This window comes from Astyanax mexicanus, chromosome 1, assembly GCF_023375975.1.
Source record: "Astyanax mexicanus isolate ESR-SI-001 chromosome 1, AstMex3_surface, whole genome shotgun sequence".
In the NCBI taxonomy this organism is placed as follows: Eukaryota; Metazoa; Chordata; class Actinopteri; order Characiformes; family Acestrorhamphidae; genus Astyanax; species Astyanax mexicanus.
Window position 1 is genome coordinate 8,915,991 of NC_064408.1, and position 23,126 is coordinate 8,939,116.

At 39.3% G+C, this 23,126-nt stretch overlaps 1 protein-coding gene across 2 annotated transcripts in view; it reads right to left on the reverse strand.

Moving 5' to 3' along the window:
• dcc (DCC netrin 1 receptor) overlaps positions 1 to 23,126 on the reverse strand; it is a 442,661-nt gene that overhangs the window by 98,701 nt on the left and 320,834 nt on the right. For both annotated transcript variants that reach the window (XM_022668821.2, XM_022668820.2), the window contains exon 13: positions 2,141 to 2,282. In XM_022668821.2, coding sequence (XP_022524542.1) covers positions 2,141 to 2,282 — 142 coding nt within the window. The remainder of the gene's footprint in view (positions 1 to 2,140; positions 2,283 to 23,126) is intronic.

Genomic DNA, 23,126 nt, shown 5'->3' on the forward strand with positions numbered 1-23,126 from the left:
ATTCTGTACAGGATCCGCTGGGCTCTGGGGGGCTTTACCGCCCTTGCCCGATAGAAGAGGCAGTACATTTTTTTTTCTCAGTCTGTGATAATTTTCCCCCCTAAAAAGCTTTTATCTGTTGCAGCTGTGGAGTCCTCTCCATCGGAATGAAGCCGTATTTCAGTTTTTCTCAAACGCTAATGATAAAAACGATGATAACTGTGCTTATCTGTGCTGAAGTACAACCTTCTGCTGGATTGAAAGAAAACTCAATTCGTTCTCCTGCTATCAAATAATGTTTGTCACGCCTGTCTTTATTAAGCACCATTTTATTCAAATGGTGTCTTTGATTCGGAATGGATTTAAGGGTGGAGTTCTCTGCTGTATCAGGGACAGACTGAATAAGCTCTACAGAGCTGTGGACAGAATTGGCTTCCTTTAGGAATTTTCACAAAGTTTTCATTAGTCCAAACACCATTTAAACTGATTTATTACTAGTCCATTGGTGTCATATCAATTGTGGAACTAATAGTACAATAATAATCCTAATTTGCTGGTCAAGCTGGTCAAGCTGGTTGACCAACTAAGCTCTTGACCAGCAGAGGATACATTTCCCTAATTGTTAGGTGCAGGATTGTGCCCTGTATTATATCTCTTCTCACAGAGTTTGATGGTTTTTGATGGACCAAGTTACCAAGTTAGTCAATGATCATCACCAGCATGAGCAAACTGGCTGACCAATATACAGTATCATACCCTATACTAGACCAATGTAGTCTGTGTTGCACTTAGATTTAGATTTTGATTATGCTTTAGTCATGTTTTGCTGGTATACCAAACTGGCTTTACTGGTCAACCTGGTCAACCAGCTTGGTGATGCTGGTAATGCTGGTCATGCTGGTCAACTAGCTTGGCCAATGGTCAACCAGCTCGGTCTTGCTGTTCAAGTAAACCAACCAGCTTGGTCATACTAATGATCTTGATCAACCAGCTTGGTAAATTTGGTCAGCCATCATGGTCAAACTTGGTCATACTGGTTGTTTAGCTTGGTCATGCTTGTAAACCAACTGAACCTTAACCTTAACTGAAGCTTAACCAGCTTGAGCTATATTGATCATTTTAGCACTCAGGGCTCAAGGAAGTTCATGAGATCTCTACAAATTATGTCAACCTAATGAAGCACCAGTTAATCAAGAGGCTTTACCTGTTGCTCTTTGTGAAACCTCACGTTGGCCTGTAGACACTACAGCTATTGTTGCTAGCTGTTATTGTTTGACTTGTCATCTGCTTTAGTTTGAGTTTCTTCCCCACATCAATAAATCTTTTGTGATTTTTATGTTTGAAAGACCATGGGCCCTATTTAAGCTATCTATAGCGCATCGGTCAATAACGCATCATACAGCTGGAATTAGAGCATCAAAAATATGGCTTGTGAGGCTCGAAACATGCAAAAGGCATGACCTAATTCTCCTAATTAATCATAGGTGTGGTTATTTTTTTGAGTAACAAGAAATAAACCAATCAGTGTGCCAGTTGTCATTCCTTTTAACAGTGCAGCGCTTTTGTGTTTCTCAGCAGAGGACACTGACCTGCGCGTTCACACTGTGAAGATACACCAGCAGCTCATTTAAGGGAACAGAAATGTTATTTTAGTCTTTATTCTGTTTATTGTTGAGTTATGTTGAGCATGGATAAGGTAGGATTGGGTGTCTGACTGTTGACTGTTGTCAGGGTTTTAATCAGTCAGTGGTGCACCTGTATTTCCAAGGTAGAAACACACCAGAAATTCAGCTAAACACACCTCACTTCCAGACCACCATGACCATCGCTGTAAATATATTCCTAAACTCCAATGCTAGTTTAATGTTTAGGCCCGTGGGTGCCAACTCTAGCCACTATTACTCTCTCTCTCTCTCGCTCTCTCTCTCTATCTCTCTCAAATTCAAGTTTGTAGCTTGTTGTCTGCACTGCTGGAACGGCAGCAAGACCACATATAAATAATACAGCATCCCTTCAGCAGGGCAGTGATACAGCAGCATGAGTTCCTGATCTACGCTGGGGTTTAGCATTAGCTTACAATCCCACTGCCAACAAAACAGAACCTGAGCGAAGGAAAAGAGATGGATGGATGGAGGAAAGCAGAGACAGAACACACACTCACCGGTGAAGAGGTACCACAGGTTGTTGGGTTCCAGGGCCTCCTGCTCCCCGCGGCGGCCCGTTTTACGGTAGCGGAGTTTATAGCCGGTGATAAATCCGTTCTGCAGGTTGGTGGGAGGAGGCTGCCAGCTCACTTTAATACTCTGGAGGAAGAGAAAAAGAGCAATTAGAACAGTGACTCACCCCGACTCACTCATGACTTGACTCAGAAACAGCCTCAAACTACAAGCGACTTCAGAACTTCTGAGTGACTCACACTCACATTTGACTGATTCACTTGCAATATGATTCATACTCACATTTGACTGATTCACTTGCAATATGATTCATACTCACATTTGACTGATTCACTTGCATAATGATTCATACTCACATTTGACTCATTCACTTGCAATATGATTCATACTCACATTTGACTGATTCACTTACAGTATGGTTCATGCGTACATTTGACTGATTCACTTGCAGTATGATTCATAATTACATTTGACTGATTCACTTGCAGTATGATTCATACTCACATTTGACTGATTCACTTGCAATATGATTCATACTCACATTTGACTGATTCACTTGCAATATGATTCATACTCACATTTGACTGATTCACTTGCAATATGATTCATACTCACATTTGACTGATTCACTTGCAATATGATTCATACTTACATTTGACTGATTCACTTGCCACATGATTCATACGTACATTTGACTGATTCACTTGAAACATGACTCATTTGATTGATTCAACATGATTCCTACTAACATTTGACGGGCTCACTTAAACATGACTCGTATGTACATTTGATTGACTCACAACATGATTCATATCATACATTCATACATTTGACAGACTCATTCAAACAAGTTTCATACTCACATTTGACTGATTCACTTACAACATGATTCATATTCACATTTGACTAATTCACTCACAACATGATTCATATTCACACATGTTCTGTCATGTATCAAGCATGTTCTGTCTGATCGACCGGGTCCGAGGTCAGCGGTGAATCATGTTCCTTTGATTTTTTTTTCTGCAGAACTTTCCTTTAAACACAGCTCTGCTCTGGATCATTGGACTCAATTCTTTACAGCAGAATCTACAGAAGGAGCGCTATGGACCCGGCCCGGTCAAAGCCTCTCAGACAGCTCTCTGATATTACTGAGCTTTCTGTTCACAGAGTGATCAATACCCATTGATCCTGTACATAAATGTTTGGCTCTGCTGGTCTGGCCTGTGTGTTGTGTGTTATGTGTGTGTGTTGTGTATATGTGTGTATATGGGTGTGTTGTGTGTGTGGCAATGATGCTGGAGAAAGGGTTTAATTGCTCACCAAAGCAGGAGAGGGAAATTAATTGTTTTGACAGGGCGTTTAGTGTGGAGAAAACAGCAGCAGCCATGCAGAACTCGCGTCTCTCTCTCTCTCTCTCTCTCTCTCTCTCTCTCTCTCTCTCTCTCAGATCTCTTCCCCTGACTGTGGTCTCTATCAGATCAGCGGGAGCATCTTCAGCTCTGTAAGAGCAGCTCCTCATCTCTCTGCACTCTGATCAGGGGTATCTGGTTACCTTGTAACTCCAGCATTATTAACCTTTGCATCAGTCAGTGGGTGATCCACAGGGTTGCAGTGGGGGAGAATACAGTGTTTACTGTTATCTTTAGTGATGGTACAGTTTGAACAATGAAGACACTGATCATTCAGGTTAAATTTTACATTTAATCACATTATATATTTATTTTAAATAAATAATACTACTGCTATCAGTACTGTTGGATAATTATATAACAATAGGACATCTGACTTGTGGTTGAACTTCAGTTGCAATTTCCTATTTGCAACTGGGAACTTCTGAAGTTGATTACAGGGGGCTAACTAGACCATCAGCAGTGTTATACTCACTCTGGATTAGATGCTATGCTAACAGAATTAGCAGCATATACTGTAGATGTTATATGTTGTAGCTAATCAATATAATTGACTACTGAAGGATGCGAATCAAAACAACCACACCAAGACACAAAATATAAGCTATAAAATATACTTCTTTTATTTGAGCTAAACTGATGATAAGGCGCAATTTAATCAGATATATTAGCCAGATAATGCTAATTACCACAGCTATGAACAAACGCTGTCTCTGCTGCTCCATGCTGGTTACACGCATGGTATGTGCAGCGTTCACTACTTGCAGCCATGATACTTGGTTGACTATGTGTACATAGCTCTGCAAAGTTAACAGATTAAAAAAAGACTATAGGCTAATGCTAGGCTAACAAATTAGCTAGCCACTGCTATAATTGGCTTGCTGAGAGATCACTTTTGGGCAATAGTGGGTCCTACTTGGATCTTGGATTTGAAGGTACCTACATAGACCATAATAGGTTATATAAAAAATCTGGTAATAGATTCTAGGTTAATGTCTGTGCTAAAGATGATTTGCATTCTTTACTTTTGCCAACTAGTCTTGCCAACTGGTATCGCGTTCCATGACTTTTGCCGTGTCCAATGAAAGCTAAAGGACACTTCATTGACCTGTGGGATGTGGATTTCTGCAAGAGTTCCTTGTCTGTACGCATGGACAGTTCAAGCCAGATGCCGCCAGTCATGATCAATCCCACCCTCTGTTCTGTCTACTGTGAGTGGCAATGCATTTTGTGATGTATTCCGACTAAATACTGTACCTGCACAACTTAAAAAATGGAGTCTACCATCTGTCTGGTACCCAATATCAGGCCTCGCTCAAGCTCCTGTAATTCATGCCGCCTTACTATGCGTGCCTCACTCACAAGATAACACCTCAAAACATATACAGGTGTGGTCGTTTCCAAGACAATTTGGGTGCTATGCTAATGGAATAGGTAAAACCTACACTAAATCTCCTTTTACTGGATACAAGAGACACAGTCAAATTCAGTTAAATTTAACAGTAAATGAGTTGGTGTCCCAATACTTTTGTCTGCACAGCGTAAGACAGCCCTGCCGCACTATCCTGCCCTGACAAAAGCGTCCGCGGTCGGATTAATTAAACGCGGTAGGGGCTTGTAAGCGGGGTGTGACGGCTAAACTGTGCACAGGCCTGCCTGCACAGGAATGCCATCATATGTTTAGCAACTGTCGCATTGGCTCAGTATCGGATTGGCATTAATGCCAGCTGCCTAGCGTGGGGGGGAGGTGGTGGCCTTGCCATCTGTGGAGGGGGGGCGGGAGTGAAAAAGCCTGTTAACATGCAAATAAACCAATTAAAATTCATGCTGCGCTGTTGCCAAACATGTCAAGTACATCCTGGTTTAGTCGCACCTTCTCTCATCCTTCGTTTCCTTCAAGCTACGGTGGTGTTCGGGTTTTTGCAAGAGGCTTGGCTAGCAGGCCACGTCCAGCCGGTTTTGACTGAGTACACCACTTCTTAGAGAGCAGGGTTATGTTCCAGAGACCCTCCGGTGGTCCACAACGGTCCTCTCAGCAAGCCAATTACTGCAGCAGCTAGCTCATTCGTTAAGCTAGCTGGAGGAGGTGGTAGTCATTAGCTTAGCGGAGCTAGCCAGGTACCCAATTTGAAATATGCTATTTCTTAAGGCCAGAAGATACACATGTGCATCTCCAACACCCTTCAATGCTCCATAACATCTCAACGATTGTAGTAACTACTCAAAGTTAGCATAGAATCTAATATCAAATTTTGTATAGAACTCATTATGTTCTACAAAAGAATATTGTGTTCTTTTAGAACCGGGATGGTAGAACATCCAAGGATATTTTAAATGGATAGCTTCCACAAGTTGGACCCTCCATTGACCCAAAACCGTTCCCTCAGGCAGCCAATTCCTCCAGTGGCTAGCTCATTTGTTAGCCTAGCATTAGCCTATAGAATCTCACACTCATTAGCTTAGCAGAACTATCATAGCACCCAATCTGAAATATGCCACTCCTTAAGACCTTAAGGTGCACCTGGCACTACCTTACTCTACCTCATTCTACCTCACTCTACCTGGAGATACCTCATGCTAGCTCACTTTACCTCGCTCTGCAATGCTTCGCCACACTGTATCTGGTTCTACCTTACTCTACCTCGCTCTACCTGGCGCAACATCTCTCTACAACACTCTGCGTTGCTCTACCTAGCTCTGCAGGGTGCTAGATCACTCTACAGTGCTCTACCTCACTCTGTATTGCTCTACCTCCCTCTACGTCACTCTACCTGGTGCTACATTACTCTACAATGCTCTACCTCACTTTGCAGTGCTCTACTTGACTCTTACCTTATTTAACCTCACTCTACCTTGTGCTATCTCACTCTACCTTGCTCTACCTGGGGCTACCTCACTCTACAATGCTCTACCTTACTCTGTAGTGCTCTACCTCAATTTACCTGGCTCTACCTCACTCTATGTCACTCTACCTAGCTCCACCTAGGGCTACATTACTCTACAATCCTCTACCTCACTTTGCAGTGCTCTACTTCACTCTACCTTATTTACCCTCACTTTACCTCGCTCTACCTTGCTCTACGTTGTTCTACGTTTCTTTACCTAGCTCTACGTGGTGCTAGATCACTCTACAATGCTCTACCTCTCTCTGTAGTTCTTAACCTTACTCTCCCTAGCTCTATCTCACTCTAAGTCATGCTGCATCACTCTATCTCACTCTGCTATGTTCTACCTCAACCTGTAGTGCTCTACCTCACTCTACCTGGCTCTATGTTACTCAAACTCACTCTACCTCGATCTACCGCACTCTACGTCATGCTACCTTGCTCTACCTGGCGCTACATCACTCTACAATGCTCTACCACACTTTACCTCACTTGACCTAGTTCTATCTCACTCCATCTTGCTTTATGTGGTGCTGCCTCACTCCACCTTACTTAACCTCACTCCACCTGAAGCGTCCTCGCTCTGCCTCCAGCAAAAAGTGCTCCCTCTGTTGCTGCATGCAGGTACTGCTCTTTAAATCAGCTCTTTCAATGAAAACTTATATCTTGATAATGATAAAAATACGATTTATTGCACCGACCAGTAGGTGTTCTATTATTCTGATAATCCCAAATGAGCAGGGTCAGTACACATCATCTCTAAATCACCTCGCTGGGCCAAAACACCTCAGTCAATAGCCGTCAACAGCGGTGGCGAGTGCATTCATTAGATAAAGTAGGTGTTGCTGATTCCGTTAGCGTAGCGCCGGTGCGCCGCTGATGAGGATGAATTCATTAACATTTGCTGGCACCTGTTCGCCGGGTTTGGGTCCGTATTCTTAATTGATTACAGCAGGTCGGTGAGAGTGTGTGTGTGTGTGTGTGCCAGAGAGAGAGAGTGTGTGTGTGAGAGGAGTGGGAGCCATTAAAGTAGAAACTGTGAGTGTCATTTTGGCCCTGTCGTCTTGCTAATTATCCCGTGTAGAACAGGGCAAATCGGCTTGGAACAATGTGGTCCCGTTTTCTGCTGGCAGGTGTGGAGAAAAAGAGAGAGAGAGAGAGAGAGAGAGAGAGAAATAGAGAGATAGTATGGGAGGTGAGAATGAGCATCGCCTAGGCCTGAAAAATGACTTGGCAGAATTTAGTCATACAGTAGTTTTATAAAACGAATTCCCACAGATGGCCAGTTTCTCCTTTTACTGTTATCGAAGTTGGAGCGAGGCCTGATGGTTGGTGGCATATGGATGGAACATTCCATTTTTAAAGAATTGTTGGTATTTAACCCTTAAAACCCTACGGACGGATTTTATGTCCAAAATCGCACCTTAATTACTCAGGAATCCCTTCACACATAAACATAATCCATATATGATTAGAAAGGGCGGAGCTTACTCTTTCTAAACAATAGTGACCACATCCCAGTGCGCTAAAGCTAAATCTACATGAAACCCATTGAGAAAAACACCTAAAAAAGTGAAAAATCTCCTTCCCCAACCAATATTATTTACCTTTAGTGCTTCAAACATATTTATATGATGTTTCAAACCAAATAATATCAGTAAATAAAGACTCAAAAGTGTCCACAGAAAAAGTGTGAAACTACCTGCTTTACTCAAACTAAAGCTAGGTATGGTGTGCGCACTACTTTATATAGTGTGTATTTTACTTGCACATTTTTACTTTAAGTAGTTATTTTGCACTTAACATTTTTTTATTTATTTATTTAGACTAAAAGTTTACATTTTTTTTGTGTTTCCTGATCCTCAAAATACTGAAAGGCATAGGCTGCTCTGAGTGTCAGGTTTTTAGTATCTACATGTATCCTAGAGGTGTGATTATTGATTATCAAGAAAAATAAATCCGCCTGATGCTGTTTCTCCATGTATTTTGTCAAAGGAATAATTAATAAGGCATGTAATGAACTCAAATCATTAATATTCTTATGCTTCCTTTAACTCATAAACACTCTACTCTAACCATTTTTGAAAATATATCTTAGGTGTGAATATATTTAAATTATACATTCAAAAATAAGTAAAAAAATAAATTAAAACAGGCGCTTGGTAAAATTTTGAGCAAAACATGATCAGTTCCAGGAAAATAGAACAATTCTGCTTCCTTTTACATTTTAAATGATAATATTTTTGAGCAGCTGTATGTCTTCTGGAGTAAAAGAGATCAGGGCATGTGTCTGTCTGATATAATTACTGTGTTATAAGACCCGAAAGAGGAACTGACTGAAGGTTACTAAAAGAAAGGATTGATTTATTAAAAATAAATGAAGTAAAGTTTACTAAAAGAAAGGATTGATTTATTAAAAATAAATGAAGTAAAGTTTACTAAAAGAAAGGATTGATTCAGTAAAAATAAATGAAGTAAAGTTTACTAAAAGAAAGGATTGTGTCAGGGCCAGACAGGAATGAGACTGGTGCAGATACAATAAAATAACTTTTATTAAAGTTATAGAGTAAACAGGGGTAGTCAACAGAAACAGGGTCAATACCAAAAATGCACAGTGTAGAGAAACCATACCATAAACGGAGGACAGTCCAGAGTTCATACACGGAAAGGCAGTATCACAGGTTAGGCAAAAATCCAAAGTACAATAAACAGTCCAGGTCATACACGGTAATCCAACACAAGGGAGCAGGCAAAAATCAAAGTCGGTAGAAAACAAAAACAGGATCATACACGGAAAATAGCAAGGGCAAGAGAAACGCTTTGTATTGTAGGATTTACCAAACAGATACTCGGCGAGGTGTGAGCGTGAGCATGGTCCTTAAATACTCTGAGTAATCAGTACTCGGGGCTTCCTGGTGGCGTCATGTGACGTGACATGTGATCGGGAGTGTGTGTTGTGTCATGGAGTGGTGCGTTCTGGGTATTGTAGTTGTTACTGTGAGAATCGCAGATAGAGCTGGATGTGGGAGACACAGACGTGCTTTCAGCACCAGACATGACAGATTGATTCAGTAAAAATAAATGAAGTAAAGTTTACTAAAAGAAAGGATTGATTCAGTAAAAATAAATGAAGTAAAGTTTACTAAAAGAAAGGATTGACTGAAGTTCAGTTCACTTATTTACTCTATGTAAATATTTAAGTCTTGAAACTGAGTTGAAGTTACTAAAATTTATCTGAAATTAAATTTATTTTAAAAAAGCAAATGCAGAAAGTTGCGAAACTTATTTTAAGTAAATTTTAGTTATCATTTTTTTTTAAGTAAAGGCCATACGTCACTCCCTGAGACGCAAGAAGACAGTAAAAATTTACTGTAGTAAATCTGCAGAATCTGCATTTTATTTTTACTTAAGAAAAATTACAAAAAAGTAACATGCAGTGACTTAAATAAGTAACTTTAATCTGATTACTGGATTGGAAAAAGTAACACTTTAGATTATTCGTTACTGAAAAAAATGCTCAGATTATATAGTAAATACCTAAGTAACACCTTACTGACTTACTCACTGATTACCACCCACAGTGGACAGTGCAGTGGGTGATAATGATCGTGACCGGTGGCTTCTGGCTAGAAGTGTCCATGCGTACCGACAAACTCAACACACAATCAATACAGGAGACCCCACATACTTATCCATGAGGTCAGTGCATCATTCATCAGCTTCCATGGGATGTGGCAAAAGTCATGGGACACAATACTAGTATACAAGTTCCTAACCCCTGCCTGTCCCATTCCCTTTCGCTTTTCCTCTCAAAAGCTCCAGTAACTGTTTTGTTTTTATATAAACTTCATCCAGGGCTCTGTTAGTCAGCAGTTGCCTGCGATGGTGTCAGTAGCAGCTAAACAGTGTTGACTGCTGTCAAAACACTCTTAGAGTTCATTCATCATCTCCCAACCAAAAAAAAACTGTTTCACCCACACCCAAATCTACACACACACCACAGAAAACAAAAGTGCTGCATAAAATCCTGTTTTTACACACAATCAGACACGTACACGGCTTCATTCAACGCCTGGGAGGACCAGAACCTGCAGGGAAGATTTTTAATCTGTGGAGTTGAAGATGAAGTGTACACTTAATTTTTGGTGTTTGTATGAATTAGGGGTCGGTGATAGGCCTAACATATAACTATTATAAAGATAATATATTAAAATACTAGCAAAGGAGAGCTTGTATCACTTATAAAAGCTATAAAAAATCTAGATTAATTATGTATTTTTACATTTTACGAATGTTTTACGTCCTCAAATAAACACTCAAATCATGTCCTCTGTAATGAAATATACATTTTAATGAATTGTTCAATGTTTAATTGTTTAATTAACAGTGTGCAATGTAGTCACTAAGGTCAATATGGCTATATGGTTGCTATGGTGTTGCTAGGAGGTTGCTATAGTATTATTATTACTATGACTTTTACTATTACTAATCAGGCAATTGTAGATTGATTGTATATATATTTAAATATGTAGTTTAAACCATGCTACTCTATGTAAACACAAGGTAAAACTTTTTTTTGCCATATGGTTGCTATGGTGTTGCAACGTGGTTGCTATTGTGGTGTTTACGAAAGTTATATCTAGGTGGTTAAAACAAATTGCTAGGTGGTTCCTGTAGTGTTGCTTGGTAAGTGCTGTAGTGGTGTAGTATGGCTGGTATTACCAAGGCAGGTATTGCTAAGTGGTCGATATGGTATCTCAGGTGGTTGCTACAGTGTTGCTAGGAGGTTGCTATAGCATTACTATTACAACCAGGCAACTGTCTATTGTATTTATAGATTGAAATATATAGTTTTATTCATATATAACGTAAAGACTAAGGTAAAACATTTTTTGCTATATGGTTGCTATGGTGTTGCCACGTGGTTGCTATCGTGGTGCTTACAAAAGTTATGTCTAGGTGGTTAAAACAAGTTGCTAGGTGGTTTCTGTAGTGTTGCTAGGTGGTTGTTGTGGTGTTGTAGTATAGCTGGTATTGCCAAGGCAGGTACTGCTAAGTGGCTGATATGGTATCTCAAGTGGTTGCTACAGTGTTGATAGGAGGTTGCTATAGCATTACTATTACAACCAGGCAAATGTCTATTGTATTTATAGATTTAAATATATAGTTTTATTCATATATAACGTAAAGACTAAGGTAAAACATTTTTTGCTATATGGTTGCTATGGTGTTGCCACGTGGTTGCTATCGTGGTGCTTACGAAAGTTAAATGTAGGTGGTTGAAACAAGTTGCTTGGTGGCTCCTGTAGTGTTGCTAGGTGGTTGTTGTGGTGTCGTAGTATGGCTAATATTGCCAAGGCAGGTATTGCTTAGTGGCTGATATGGTATCTCAGGTGGTTGCTTTGGTGTTACTAGGAGGTTGCTATAGCATTACTATTACAATCAAGCAACTGTCTATTGTATTAATGGATTGAAATATATAGTTTTATTCACATATAATGTAAACACTAAAGTAAAACGTTTTCAGCTATATGGTTGCTATGGTGCTTACAAAAGTTATATGTAGGTGGTTAAAACAAATTGCTAGATGGTTCCTGTAGTGTTGCTAGGTGGTTGTTGTGGTGTAGTATGGCTGGTACTGTCAAGTAAGGTATTGCTTAACGGCTGATATGGTATCTCAGGTGGTTGCGTTGGCGTTGCTCGGAGGTTGCTATAGGATTAATATTACTAGTTAGGCAACAGTCTATTGTATCTAAACACTACTGTTTTTGCTATATGGTTGTTATGGTGTTGCCACGTTGTTGCTATCGTGGAGCTTACAATAGTTATGTCTAGGTGGTTAAAACAAATTGCTTGGTGGTTCCTGTAGTGTTGCTAGGTGGTTGTTGTGGTGTCGTAGTATGGCTGGTATTGTCAAAGCAGGTATTGCTACATGGCTTATATGGTATCTCTGGTGGTTGCTACAGTGTTGCTCGGAGGCTGCTATTGTATTACTAGTTATAGTCAGGCAACTGTCTATTGCACATATATATATATATATATATATATATATATATATATATATATATATATATATATATATATATATATATATATATATATAAATATATATATATATATATATATAATATATTAACACTAAGGTACTTAAACTACTTAGGCCAAATGGATGCCATGGTGTTGCTAGGTGGTTGTTGTGGTGTCAGTACCTAGCTAACTGTTTATAGATCCATGCTGGGCAATCAGCACCCTTTTATCTATATGAATTAATGGATAAATGAATGAAGTTACACTAATATACTTATATATAGCACCTTTCAAACAACAACCAGGTAGGGACTTGAACCTAAGACCCCAGCACTGATTGACAAACATGCTGCTAACCACCAAACCACCAATTTGTACAAAATGTGTTAATGTTTCTCTTTATAGCGCTCCACTCAAGCACCTTTAACATGGTGTTGGTTGCAAAAAAGAAAGGAAAGTTAAGAAATACTACACAATTCCCAGGACAAAACCAGAGTTTTTCATAACATAAAGTCTGTATTTCTGCTCTAATAAAAGCCTTAAGCCTGGAAGTAGTTTAGCATTGATTTTTTTTTTTTTTAGCTCATGCAGAATTAACATGCCTAGAGAGCATCCAGGCTAAAACCTGGCCGATAGAGCCGTAACCTGTAGGATACTGTAATCAGAAGAAAATATCTCGTAGGGAGTCTCTGAGGAACGTTTTCAGAGAGTTTGAGAGAAGATAACTCTGAAAGAGTCTTCACTTTAAACCTGTAAACCTCAGCCCCTCACAGCTCTGTTCATCATGCAGCCAAACGAAAGCCTGTTGGCATAAGAGCTTAAAGCCACCTGAGACACGGTGCCTGCAATTGCTATTGACAACCAAATTTCACACCACAGTCAGCTCAGCGTGTTTGTATATATGTGTGTGTGTGTGTGTGTGTGTGTGTGTGTATGTGTTAGTTATCCCTGCAGGCTCACTGTTGAAGAATAGTGGCAGATTTGATTGTTTGGAGGTGGACAGAATCTGACCTGAGCTTTGTCTCTCTGGACATTTACTCTATCAGTACCTGCAGACACTCAGAGACAAGGACTTTTAAAGTGTATATGTGTGTGTGTAGTGTGTGTGTGTGTGTGTGTTTATGTGTGTTTGTAGAAAACTAACTTCCAAAACTGTTATATGAGCTGGCTAGCATCACTATAAAAATCTAAAAATCTGTCTCTTCCAGGAAGCAGATCACCTGAGTATTAGCCACATAGTTTTAGCCCTATATAAATGGCTCAATTGGCTTCAGTTATTGCTGAGTATTGACGGTCAGCCTTGCGTGTGTGTTTGTGTGTGTGTGTGTGTGTGTTTGTGTGTGTGTGTGTTTAAGTGTGTTTGTAGAAAGCTAACTTCTAAAACTGTTCATCATCAGCTGGCCAGCATTGCTATGATAAAAATATAAAAATCTGACACTTCCAGGAAGCAGATCACCTGAATACTAGCCACATGGTTTTAGCCCTATATAAGGGGCTTATTTGCCTTCAGTCATTTCTGAGTTTTGATGCTTCTATCCTCATACAACGCATTATACTATTTTTTGTGTTTATCTCTCGTTTTGACCTTTTTTTCTTCACAACCTCGATCCTTGCTTGCCTTCTGAAACTGCCTGGTCATATATTGACCTCTGGATGTTTATCTATCTTGGTATGATATCACTTTGTACCCTTTTTTGTTTGACCATCCATTTGTCTGTTACTTTATTTAAGTACATTTTTATTTTAAAGCAACTAAATTAACAATATAAATCATGTCATACAAAACATACAAAACCCAGTTTATTTCGGTGATTAAGAATTACTGACAATTACCAACAGGAAGTTGCTGGTATTGCTGAGGCAGATATTGCTAAGAGGTTAATGCATTATCCCAAGTGGTTGCTAAGGTGTTGCTAGGATGTTGCTATAGTATTACTATTACTAGTAGGTCAATTGTTCATAGATCCATCACAATGAATGATGGAGGAGGTCCATCATGTAGCCCGTAAAACTTACAGTTGACTGTGGCATCACCAGGGATCAAACTGATCAGAGTGCAGTAAGATATGTAAATTATTACAGGTGAGGCTTCATTACACACTAATTTAGAGATCTGTAGGGAAGCCATTAACTATGCAACATGAAGCTGGATTTAGGGAGTGTCAGAGTGTCTCTGGTATCATGAGGATGCAAAAAAAATAATAATAATTTGTGCGGCAAAAATGTGCAAAAGGCATGTGCTAATTCTCTTAGTTAGACATGGGAGTGTCTTGGCTGTAACGTGAAATAAACCAATCAGAGTGTTCCTCGCCATCATTCCCTTTAAGAGCCAGGTGTGCTTTGACTTTGGCAGATTGCTATTTTCACAGCGCAGCGCTTCTGCGCTTCTTAGCAGAGAAAACTGGCCTGCTTGTTTCCACTGTAAAGGTGCACAAGCAGGTCATTTACACAAATAGTAATGTTATTTTGTTCAGTATTGTGTTTAGTATCTTTTGTGATGAGTGTATAAAGGCTATATATCACCTCCTGGAGCTGCTTTCTTGCGGCCTGTTTGACGGAGGTGAAAATAAGCGGTTCTTCTCTGAAGTGTTTTCTCTCTTTAACCCGCGTTACAGCCTTCTGAGGTGCATCTCATGGCCACTTCACACAGCCAGTTAAAATGCCCCGTCCTTAAAATCTGACCTTCTCTTTCTCCTCAGAGAGAACTAATAGACTCCCGTCCACGCTTCTTCACGCCAAATTACTAAACTCAGCGGAGCTGAATGGAAGATTCCAGGAAAGAGAGGTGGATTCCCCAGATCACAGCGCTTTGCTCTGTACTTACTGCTATGATGCTGCAATCAATATAGAATATGTTAGAAAGAAGAGCCACATAGCGGAACAGTGATAACCATGAGGAGGAGCTTCAGAGAACTGAGCTGCGTTTAACACGACATTCTGCACTACTGACTGATACACACCACTCCATACACAGTGAGTAGTAGTAGTAGTAATAGTAGTAGTAGTAGAAGAAGCAGGCAACTTGGCAGTAATAGTTTAACTACTAGGATGGTAATAGTGGAATTAGTAGTAACACTGGAAGTAGTAGTAGTAGTAGTGGTGGTGTTAATTGTAATAGTAGTAATTCGCAGTGATAGTTCTAGTACTAGGGTAGTAATAGTAGTAGAATTAGTAGTAAACTGGAATTAGTAGTAGTAGTAGTAGTAGTAGTAGCAGTAGTAGTATTAGAAGCAGTAACAGTAGTAATAGTAGTAGAATTAGTAGTAAACTGGAATTAGTAGTAGTAGAAGTAGTAGTAGTAGTAGTAGTAGCAGTAGTAGTATTAGAAGCAGTAACAGTAGTAATAGTAGTAGAATTAGTAGTAAACTGGAATTAGTAGTAGTAGAAGTAGTAGTAGTAGTAGTAGCAGTAGTAGTATTAGAAGCAGTAACAGTAGTAATAGTAGTAGAATTAGTAGTAAACTGGAATTAGTAGTAGTAGAAGTAGTAGTAGTAGTAGTAGTAGTAGCAGTAGTAGTATTAGAAGCAGTAACAGTAGTAATAGTAGTAGAATTAGTAGTAAACTGGAATTAGTAGTAGTAGAAGTAGTAGTAGTAGTAGTAGCAGTAGTAGTATTAGAAGCAGTAACAGTAGTAATAGTAGTAGAATTAGTAGTAAACTGGAATTAGTAGTAGTAGTAGTAGTAGCAGCAGTAGTAGTATTAGAAGCAGTAACAGTAGTAATAGTAGTAGAATTAGTAGTAAACTTGAAATAGTAGTAGTAGTAGTAGTAGTAGTAGTAGTAGTAGCAGTAGTAGTATTAGAAGCAGTAACAGTAGTAATAGTAGTAGAATTAGTAGTAAACTTGAAATAGTAGTAGTAGTAGTAGTAGTAGTATCCATAGTTTTATGAGAAACAGTAACATTAGAGATAGTAGAAGTATTAGTAATAGTAATAGCAGTAGTTAGCAATCACAGTTTTAGTACAAAGTTAGTATTTGTTAGTATTAATACTTTAAATAATAGTAGTAGTAATAATAGTAGTATTAGTAGCAGTAATAGTAGTACTAAGTCGTAGTAGTAACAGTAATGGTGGTAATTGTAATAGTAGTAGTCAGCAGTGATAGTTTTAGTACTAGGGTAGTAGTGGTAATAATAATTGTAATAGTAGTGGTATTATTATTATTATTATTATTATTATTATTATTATTAGTAGTAGTAGTAGTAGTAATAATAGTAGTAGTAGTAGTAGTCGTAATAGTAGTAGTAGTAGTAGTGGGGGAAGTAGTAGTAGTAGTAGTAGTAAAAGACAAATTAGTAGTATTAGTAATAATAATAGTAGTGGTAGTAGTAGTATTAGTAGTGTTAGCAGTAATATTGGCAGCAGTAGTAGTACTAGTAGCAGTAATAGTTGTAGTAGTAGGGTAGTAACAGTAAAATTGGTAGTAACACTGGAAATAGTAGCAGAAGTACTAGTATTATTAGTAGTAGTATAAGTATTAGTAGTGGTATTAGTAGTAGTAGTAGTAGTAGTTGTATTAGTAAAAGTAGTAGTAATATTATTAGTAGTAGTATTAGTAGTGATAGCAGTATTATTATTAGTATTAGTTTTAGTATTAGTAGTAGTAGTAGTATTAGTATTATTATTAGTAGTAGTAGTAGTATTAGTAGTAATAGTAGTACTAGCAGCTATAGTAATTAGTACATTCTTAGTAAAATAAGTAGCATATGAATAGTATTCAAAAAGTGTAAATGTTTTATCTTCTAGTAGGTACTATATTTATCTACTAGTAATATTAGTAGTATGAGTTAAAGTACAGGTAGCTGTAGTAGTATTGGTATTAGTATTAGTTTTATTATAGTTTTTAGAAGCACTGTATAGTGACAGTGAGTAGTAATAGTAATAGTAATAGTGTACAGTGGTTGTAGGGGAGATTATAATTCGCACAGTGAACAGCGGAGGCTGTGAAGGTGAGAGATTATGGTTGGGGCCATTTGTGTCAACACAGATATAGTGTCCCACATTCTCCCTCCCGCCGCCACCGAGCGTCTTCTGCTCTTTTATAGAGGCAATCCATCTGATTCCATCTATTAATAACCTCTCCCCTCGCTACACAATCATACACAAATAGACACTTTCATTTTCCAGTGAAAAATGAAAATGTTTCTTTCTAAAACGTGCCCTCCCTAAGAATGATGCATTGTCCCTCTGTTGCTGCACAGAATGGATCTGCTGCACCTGGAGCAGAAAAAAGCCTCTGGCGTGGTGCTTTAACAGGTTATATGGTTCACTAATAATTTCCCCCTGCCTTTTCATTCACCTGCCAACTCTGTACAATTCCTGCAGCTCAGAAAATAAAACAACAAAAACCTTCCCTTTTATAGCTCCCTACAGCTTACAAACATTTAACCCTACTACCCAAACAAAACGACATAAATTACATACACAGGGGTTGGACAATGAAACCGAAATACCTGATTTTAGACCACAATAATTTATTGTGGTGACGGACAGTTCTGGTGGAAACAGGAGAGTTGAGGTGCACATTGAATTCTGCCGTGATTTTTTTGGATACAATCCGGGTTAGCACCCGAACATCCCTTTCAGACTGCTTCCTCTTACAGCGTCCACAGTTAATCCTGTTGGATGTGCTTCGTCCTTCTTGGTGGTATGCTGACATTACCCTGGATACCGTGGCTCTTGATGCATCACAAAGACTTGCTGTCTTGGTCACAGATGATCCAGCAAGACGTGCACCAACAATTTGTCCTCTTTTGAACTCTGGCATGTCACCCATAATGTTGTGTGCATTGCAATATTTTGAGCAGAACTGTGCTCTTACCCTGCTAATTGAACCTTCACACTCTGCTCTTACTGGTGCAATGTGCAATTAATGAAGATTGGCCACCAGGCTGCTCCAATTTAGCCATGAAACCTCCCACATTAAAATGACAGGTGTTTCAGTTTCATTGTCCAACCCCTGTAGTGTTATGTGTTGTTATGAGATAGTGTGGCTATTATTATATCACAAGTAACTGTGAAGTGTTACCAATACAGATAACTGTCAGAAAAGCTTTGTACATTTATATATGTATATATGTTTCTGATAAATGCTAAAAGAGCTTATAGCTTTTTAGGAACTGTCAGGACAGATAATGCTCATTAACGTAACATTGTTGTGTTACTGTTCCTGGTAACATTTAGGACAGGTCATGTCCACTATTGTAACAATGTTAAACAATGATTACTGATAATTATTAGGTGACAATATGTCCATGAATAAATGTACTTATAAATGTCAACACAATTTGTGTCCATCAATGTAACTGGCTTGTTTTAATTTCCAGTAAATGTCAAAACAGACAAGGCTGTTAATTAATGGAACAGTATTGTGCTACTGTTACCAGTAACCATTGGAACAGGCTATGCCAATTGATGTAACAGTGCCTTTTTACTGTTACCAATAACCATTGGAACAGGCTATACCCATTGATGTAACAGTGCCTTTTTACTGTTACCAATAACTGTTGAAACCATCTATGTCCATTGATGTAACAGTGTCCTGTTACTGTTACCAATAACCAAAAGGAACAGGCTATGCCCACTGATGTAACAGTGGCCTGTTACTGTTACCAATAACCATTGGAACTGGCTGTTCCCATTGATGTAACAGTGTCCTGTTACTGCTACCGATAACTATTGAAACAAGCTATGTCTATTGAGGCAACAGTGTCCTGTTACTGTTACCAATAACCATTGGAACAGGCTATGCCAATCGATGTAACAGTGGTCTGTTACTGTTACCAATAACCATTGAAACAGGCTGTGGCCATTGATGTAACAGTGGCCTGTTACTGTTACCAATAACCACTGGAACAGGATTTGTCCCTGGATGTAACTGTGGACTGTTTTGCTACCAATATCCATTGGAACCAGCTGTGGCCATTGATTCATGTTACCGATAACTGTCAGGGCATATCATGCCGTTTACTATATCACTTTTAAGTCACTCAAATTAATTGGGAATAATAATGATAATGATCATCATGATAATCACCACAGCGCAAACTAACTCTGAACTAAAAGCCCTAGAACTAACACAAGAACATTTTAATCAAAACTTGAATTTATGGGGAAACCTTGCCTCAAGCCACAGTTGGGCATCAGTCCTCTTCTGGAGAAGGGAGATGTGGCTGTTAGCTATTGTTCAGCATGCTGAGCAGGGTGGGATTCATCACTCATGCAAATTCATCCCCAGACAATGGAAACTCATTTCCTCGCATAAACAACGCTTTATCGGCCGCCTCAGACTGAGCGCTTTCAGCATGGCCTGAATGCCTGATGCCTTTGTGCTCCTCCCCGCTTAGGGACCCTAGCACACTAGAGAGAGCGAGGGAGGCAGGGCAGAGAGTTTTAGAACACAGCCCGGTGTGGTTCTAATCTAATGCCGCAGGAGCACTTGGCTGAAGGAATTCCACAACTCTTAAAATACAGCTGCCAAGCGGTGTGATGCTATGGACGAACTTTGCGTTTCTTTAAAGAAAATGTTTCAGGTCTTCCGGGGATCCACCAGCAACCATGTAGCAATACCTACGAAAACATGGGATACCACTAAAACATATAGCAACCACTTAGCAACCACCTAGGATACCACAGCAATGTTTCGCAACAACATAACAACCATCTGAGTTATCATAAGAGCCAGCTAGTAACAGCAATCAGGCCAACCACCTGGGATACCACAGCAAACATTTAGCAAGACCATAGCAACCACTCTGCAACAGCTACCACCTGGGAGATTATAGCAACCACTCAGCAAAGACATGAAATACCACTGCTTCCACCCAGCAACCACTTAACAACACCAATGCAACCACTTGGGACATCAAATTAATCACTTAAAAACACAAAAGCAACCACCTGGGACACCGTAGCAACCACATGGCAAAACCATAGAAACCACCTATGATAAAACAGCAACCACTCTGCAACACTAGCGCCAACATAGCAATGCCACAGCTACCACCTGGTAGATTATAGCAACCACTCAGCAAAGACATGAAATACCACTGCTTCCACCCAGCAACCACTTAACACCACCAATGCAACCACTTAGGACACCACATAAACCACTAAGCAACATCACAGGAACCACCAGGGATACCACAACAACCACTTCGCAACACCAAAGCAACCACATGGCAAACCCATAGCAACCACGTAGGATAAAACAGCAACAACCCTGCAACACTAGTGACAACATGGCAATGCCACAGCTACCACCTGGGAGATTATAGCAACCACTCAGCAAAGACATGGGATACCACTACTTTCACTACTTCCACAACTTTAAATGCAAACAGTTGGGACACTACATCAACCACTTATCAACACCATAGCAACCACCCAGAATACAACACAACCACTTAGCAACACCATAGCAACCACACAGGATACCACACACCCACTTGTCAACACCACAGCAACCCCATGGCAAACCCATAGCAACCACCTAGGATAAAACAGCAACCACTCTGCAACACTAGTGACAGTATAGCAATGCCACAGCTACCACCTGGGAGATTATAGCAACCACTCAGCAAAGTCATGGGACACTTCCACCCAGATACTTTCACTTAGCAACCACTTAACAACAATGCAACCACTTGGGACACCACATCAACCATTTAAGACTGCAGTAACCTCCTAGAATACCACATCAACCACTTATCAACACCCCAGCAACACCATAGCACCACCTCGCAACCACCTGTGTTTCCATACCTACCACCTAGCAACCACTACAAAAACAACAATAACAGCCCCATAGCAAAAACTACAGTATGTAGGCAAAAATGCTCCACAGCCTGGCAAGATTCATTTCAATAATTACAATTTATACATGGAGAGATCCGGTTACAGTGCATCATCGGCTAATTATGTCACTCATAAAATGCCTCTCAGCCAATTACATTGCAGGGTCGGAACTAAATGTGGTATAATATAATATAAATGTCATGTGTTATTTTAAAAAAAGTAAAATATCTGTCAGTATAATAAGATTATTTCACTTCAGAAAATTACCCAAAATGTAAACAAAAACACCAAATATCCTACTAATTCTTAAAATAATCCAATAATGAAAAATATATTCTATATATAATATGTATATTTCCCATGTTTATCATGCTCAGACCTGTCAGGACACTAGTTTTAGGACTAAGTGAGGGACAGACAGTAATGTGTTAATCTGAAATGAAGAATAAAAGCGAGAGAACGGCGGTCAGGGGAAATGGTTCAGTAAAAGCTGACCAGCAGCACTAATATCCACTTTATGAGCAGAGAGGAAATGTGATAGAAGAGCCACAGATGACCTCACTGCCTCTATCTTCATTTTCCATCAGAACAGGAGAAGAAAAGTGGAGGACAAACAGACGGGTCAACAGCGTTTATCCTTCAGCGTAATGGAGAGAATATAAAAAGAGCAGAGAGTGGAGGTGTATTCCAGTGCACTGTCTCACCCCATAAACCTTATTTCACCTTATTTAACATTTAAACTAAACTCATTTATTTAAACTCAGCTACATCTGCATGCACACACCTCTGACATTATCTGATTCTGAGAGTCATTTCTGTAACTTTCCCTGCTGTAACTCAGGAACACAGAATAGAAATGATACAACAGCACACCAGACCACACAGTCACCTCTGACACAGCCTGATTCTGAGAGTCATTGCTGTAACTCTCACTGCTGTAACTCAGGAACACAGAATAGAACCGATACCACAGCACACCAGACCACACAGTCACCTCTGAAACAGCATGATTCTGAGAGTCATTGCTGTAACTCTCACTGCTGTAACTCAGGAACACAGAATAGAACCGATACCACAGCACACCAGACCACACAGTCACCTCTGAAACAGCATGATTCTGAGAGTCATTCCTGTAACTCTCACTGCTACACAGAATTAATTTAGCCAATACCTCATCACAAAACTACATGTTTAAGCATATGAGGAGAATTATCTTTGGTAAAGTTCTGATGAACATCCTGAGATTGCTAATTTATTATTCGCAATTCTTAACAACACCATATCAACCACCTAGAACACAATACGACAGCAACCACTTAACAATATTTTACCAAATACATAATACCATAAAACATGTAGAATTAGTCAAGAAGCTTGGGGCTGGTGCTTTGCTAAATATCTATAAAAATGTCATATACACAATTACAATTTCCATCTAGCAACCATTTATCAACACCACAGCAACCACTTAAATAAATCATTGTAACGACTTAAATACACCATATAACAACCATATAGGTTAACCATAGCAATGGTTATAGCATCCATAGCATGCTATAATTTGCTATATTTACCACATAGCAACCACCTAACAATACAACAGCAACCTCCTGGGATACCATAGCAACCACCCACCCATCACCAAAGCAAATTATCACAACGGAAGAGTTTATTAATAGTGTTTATGATAAAGATTTTACACCATGATCTCCAACTAGTAGTCACTGGAATACCACAGCAACCACTTGGCAACAGCACAGCAAATGAATAAAATAGCATGTACACAGATTTCGCCAATAGATTAATAAATGTCTGAGAAGAATGTTAAATTGAAGCATATTTAGCAACTCAA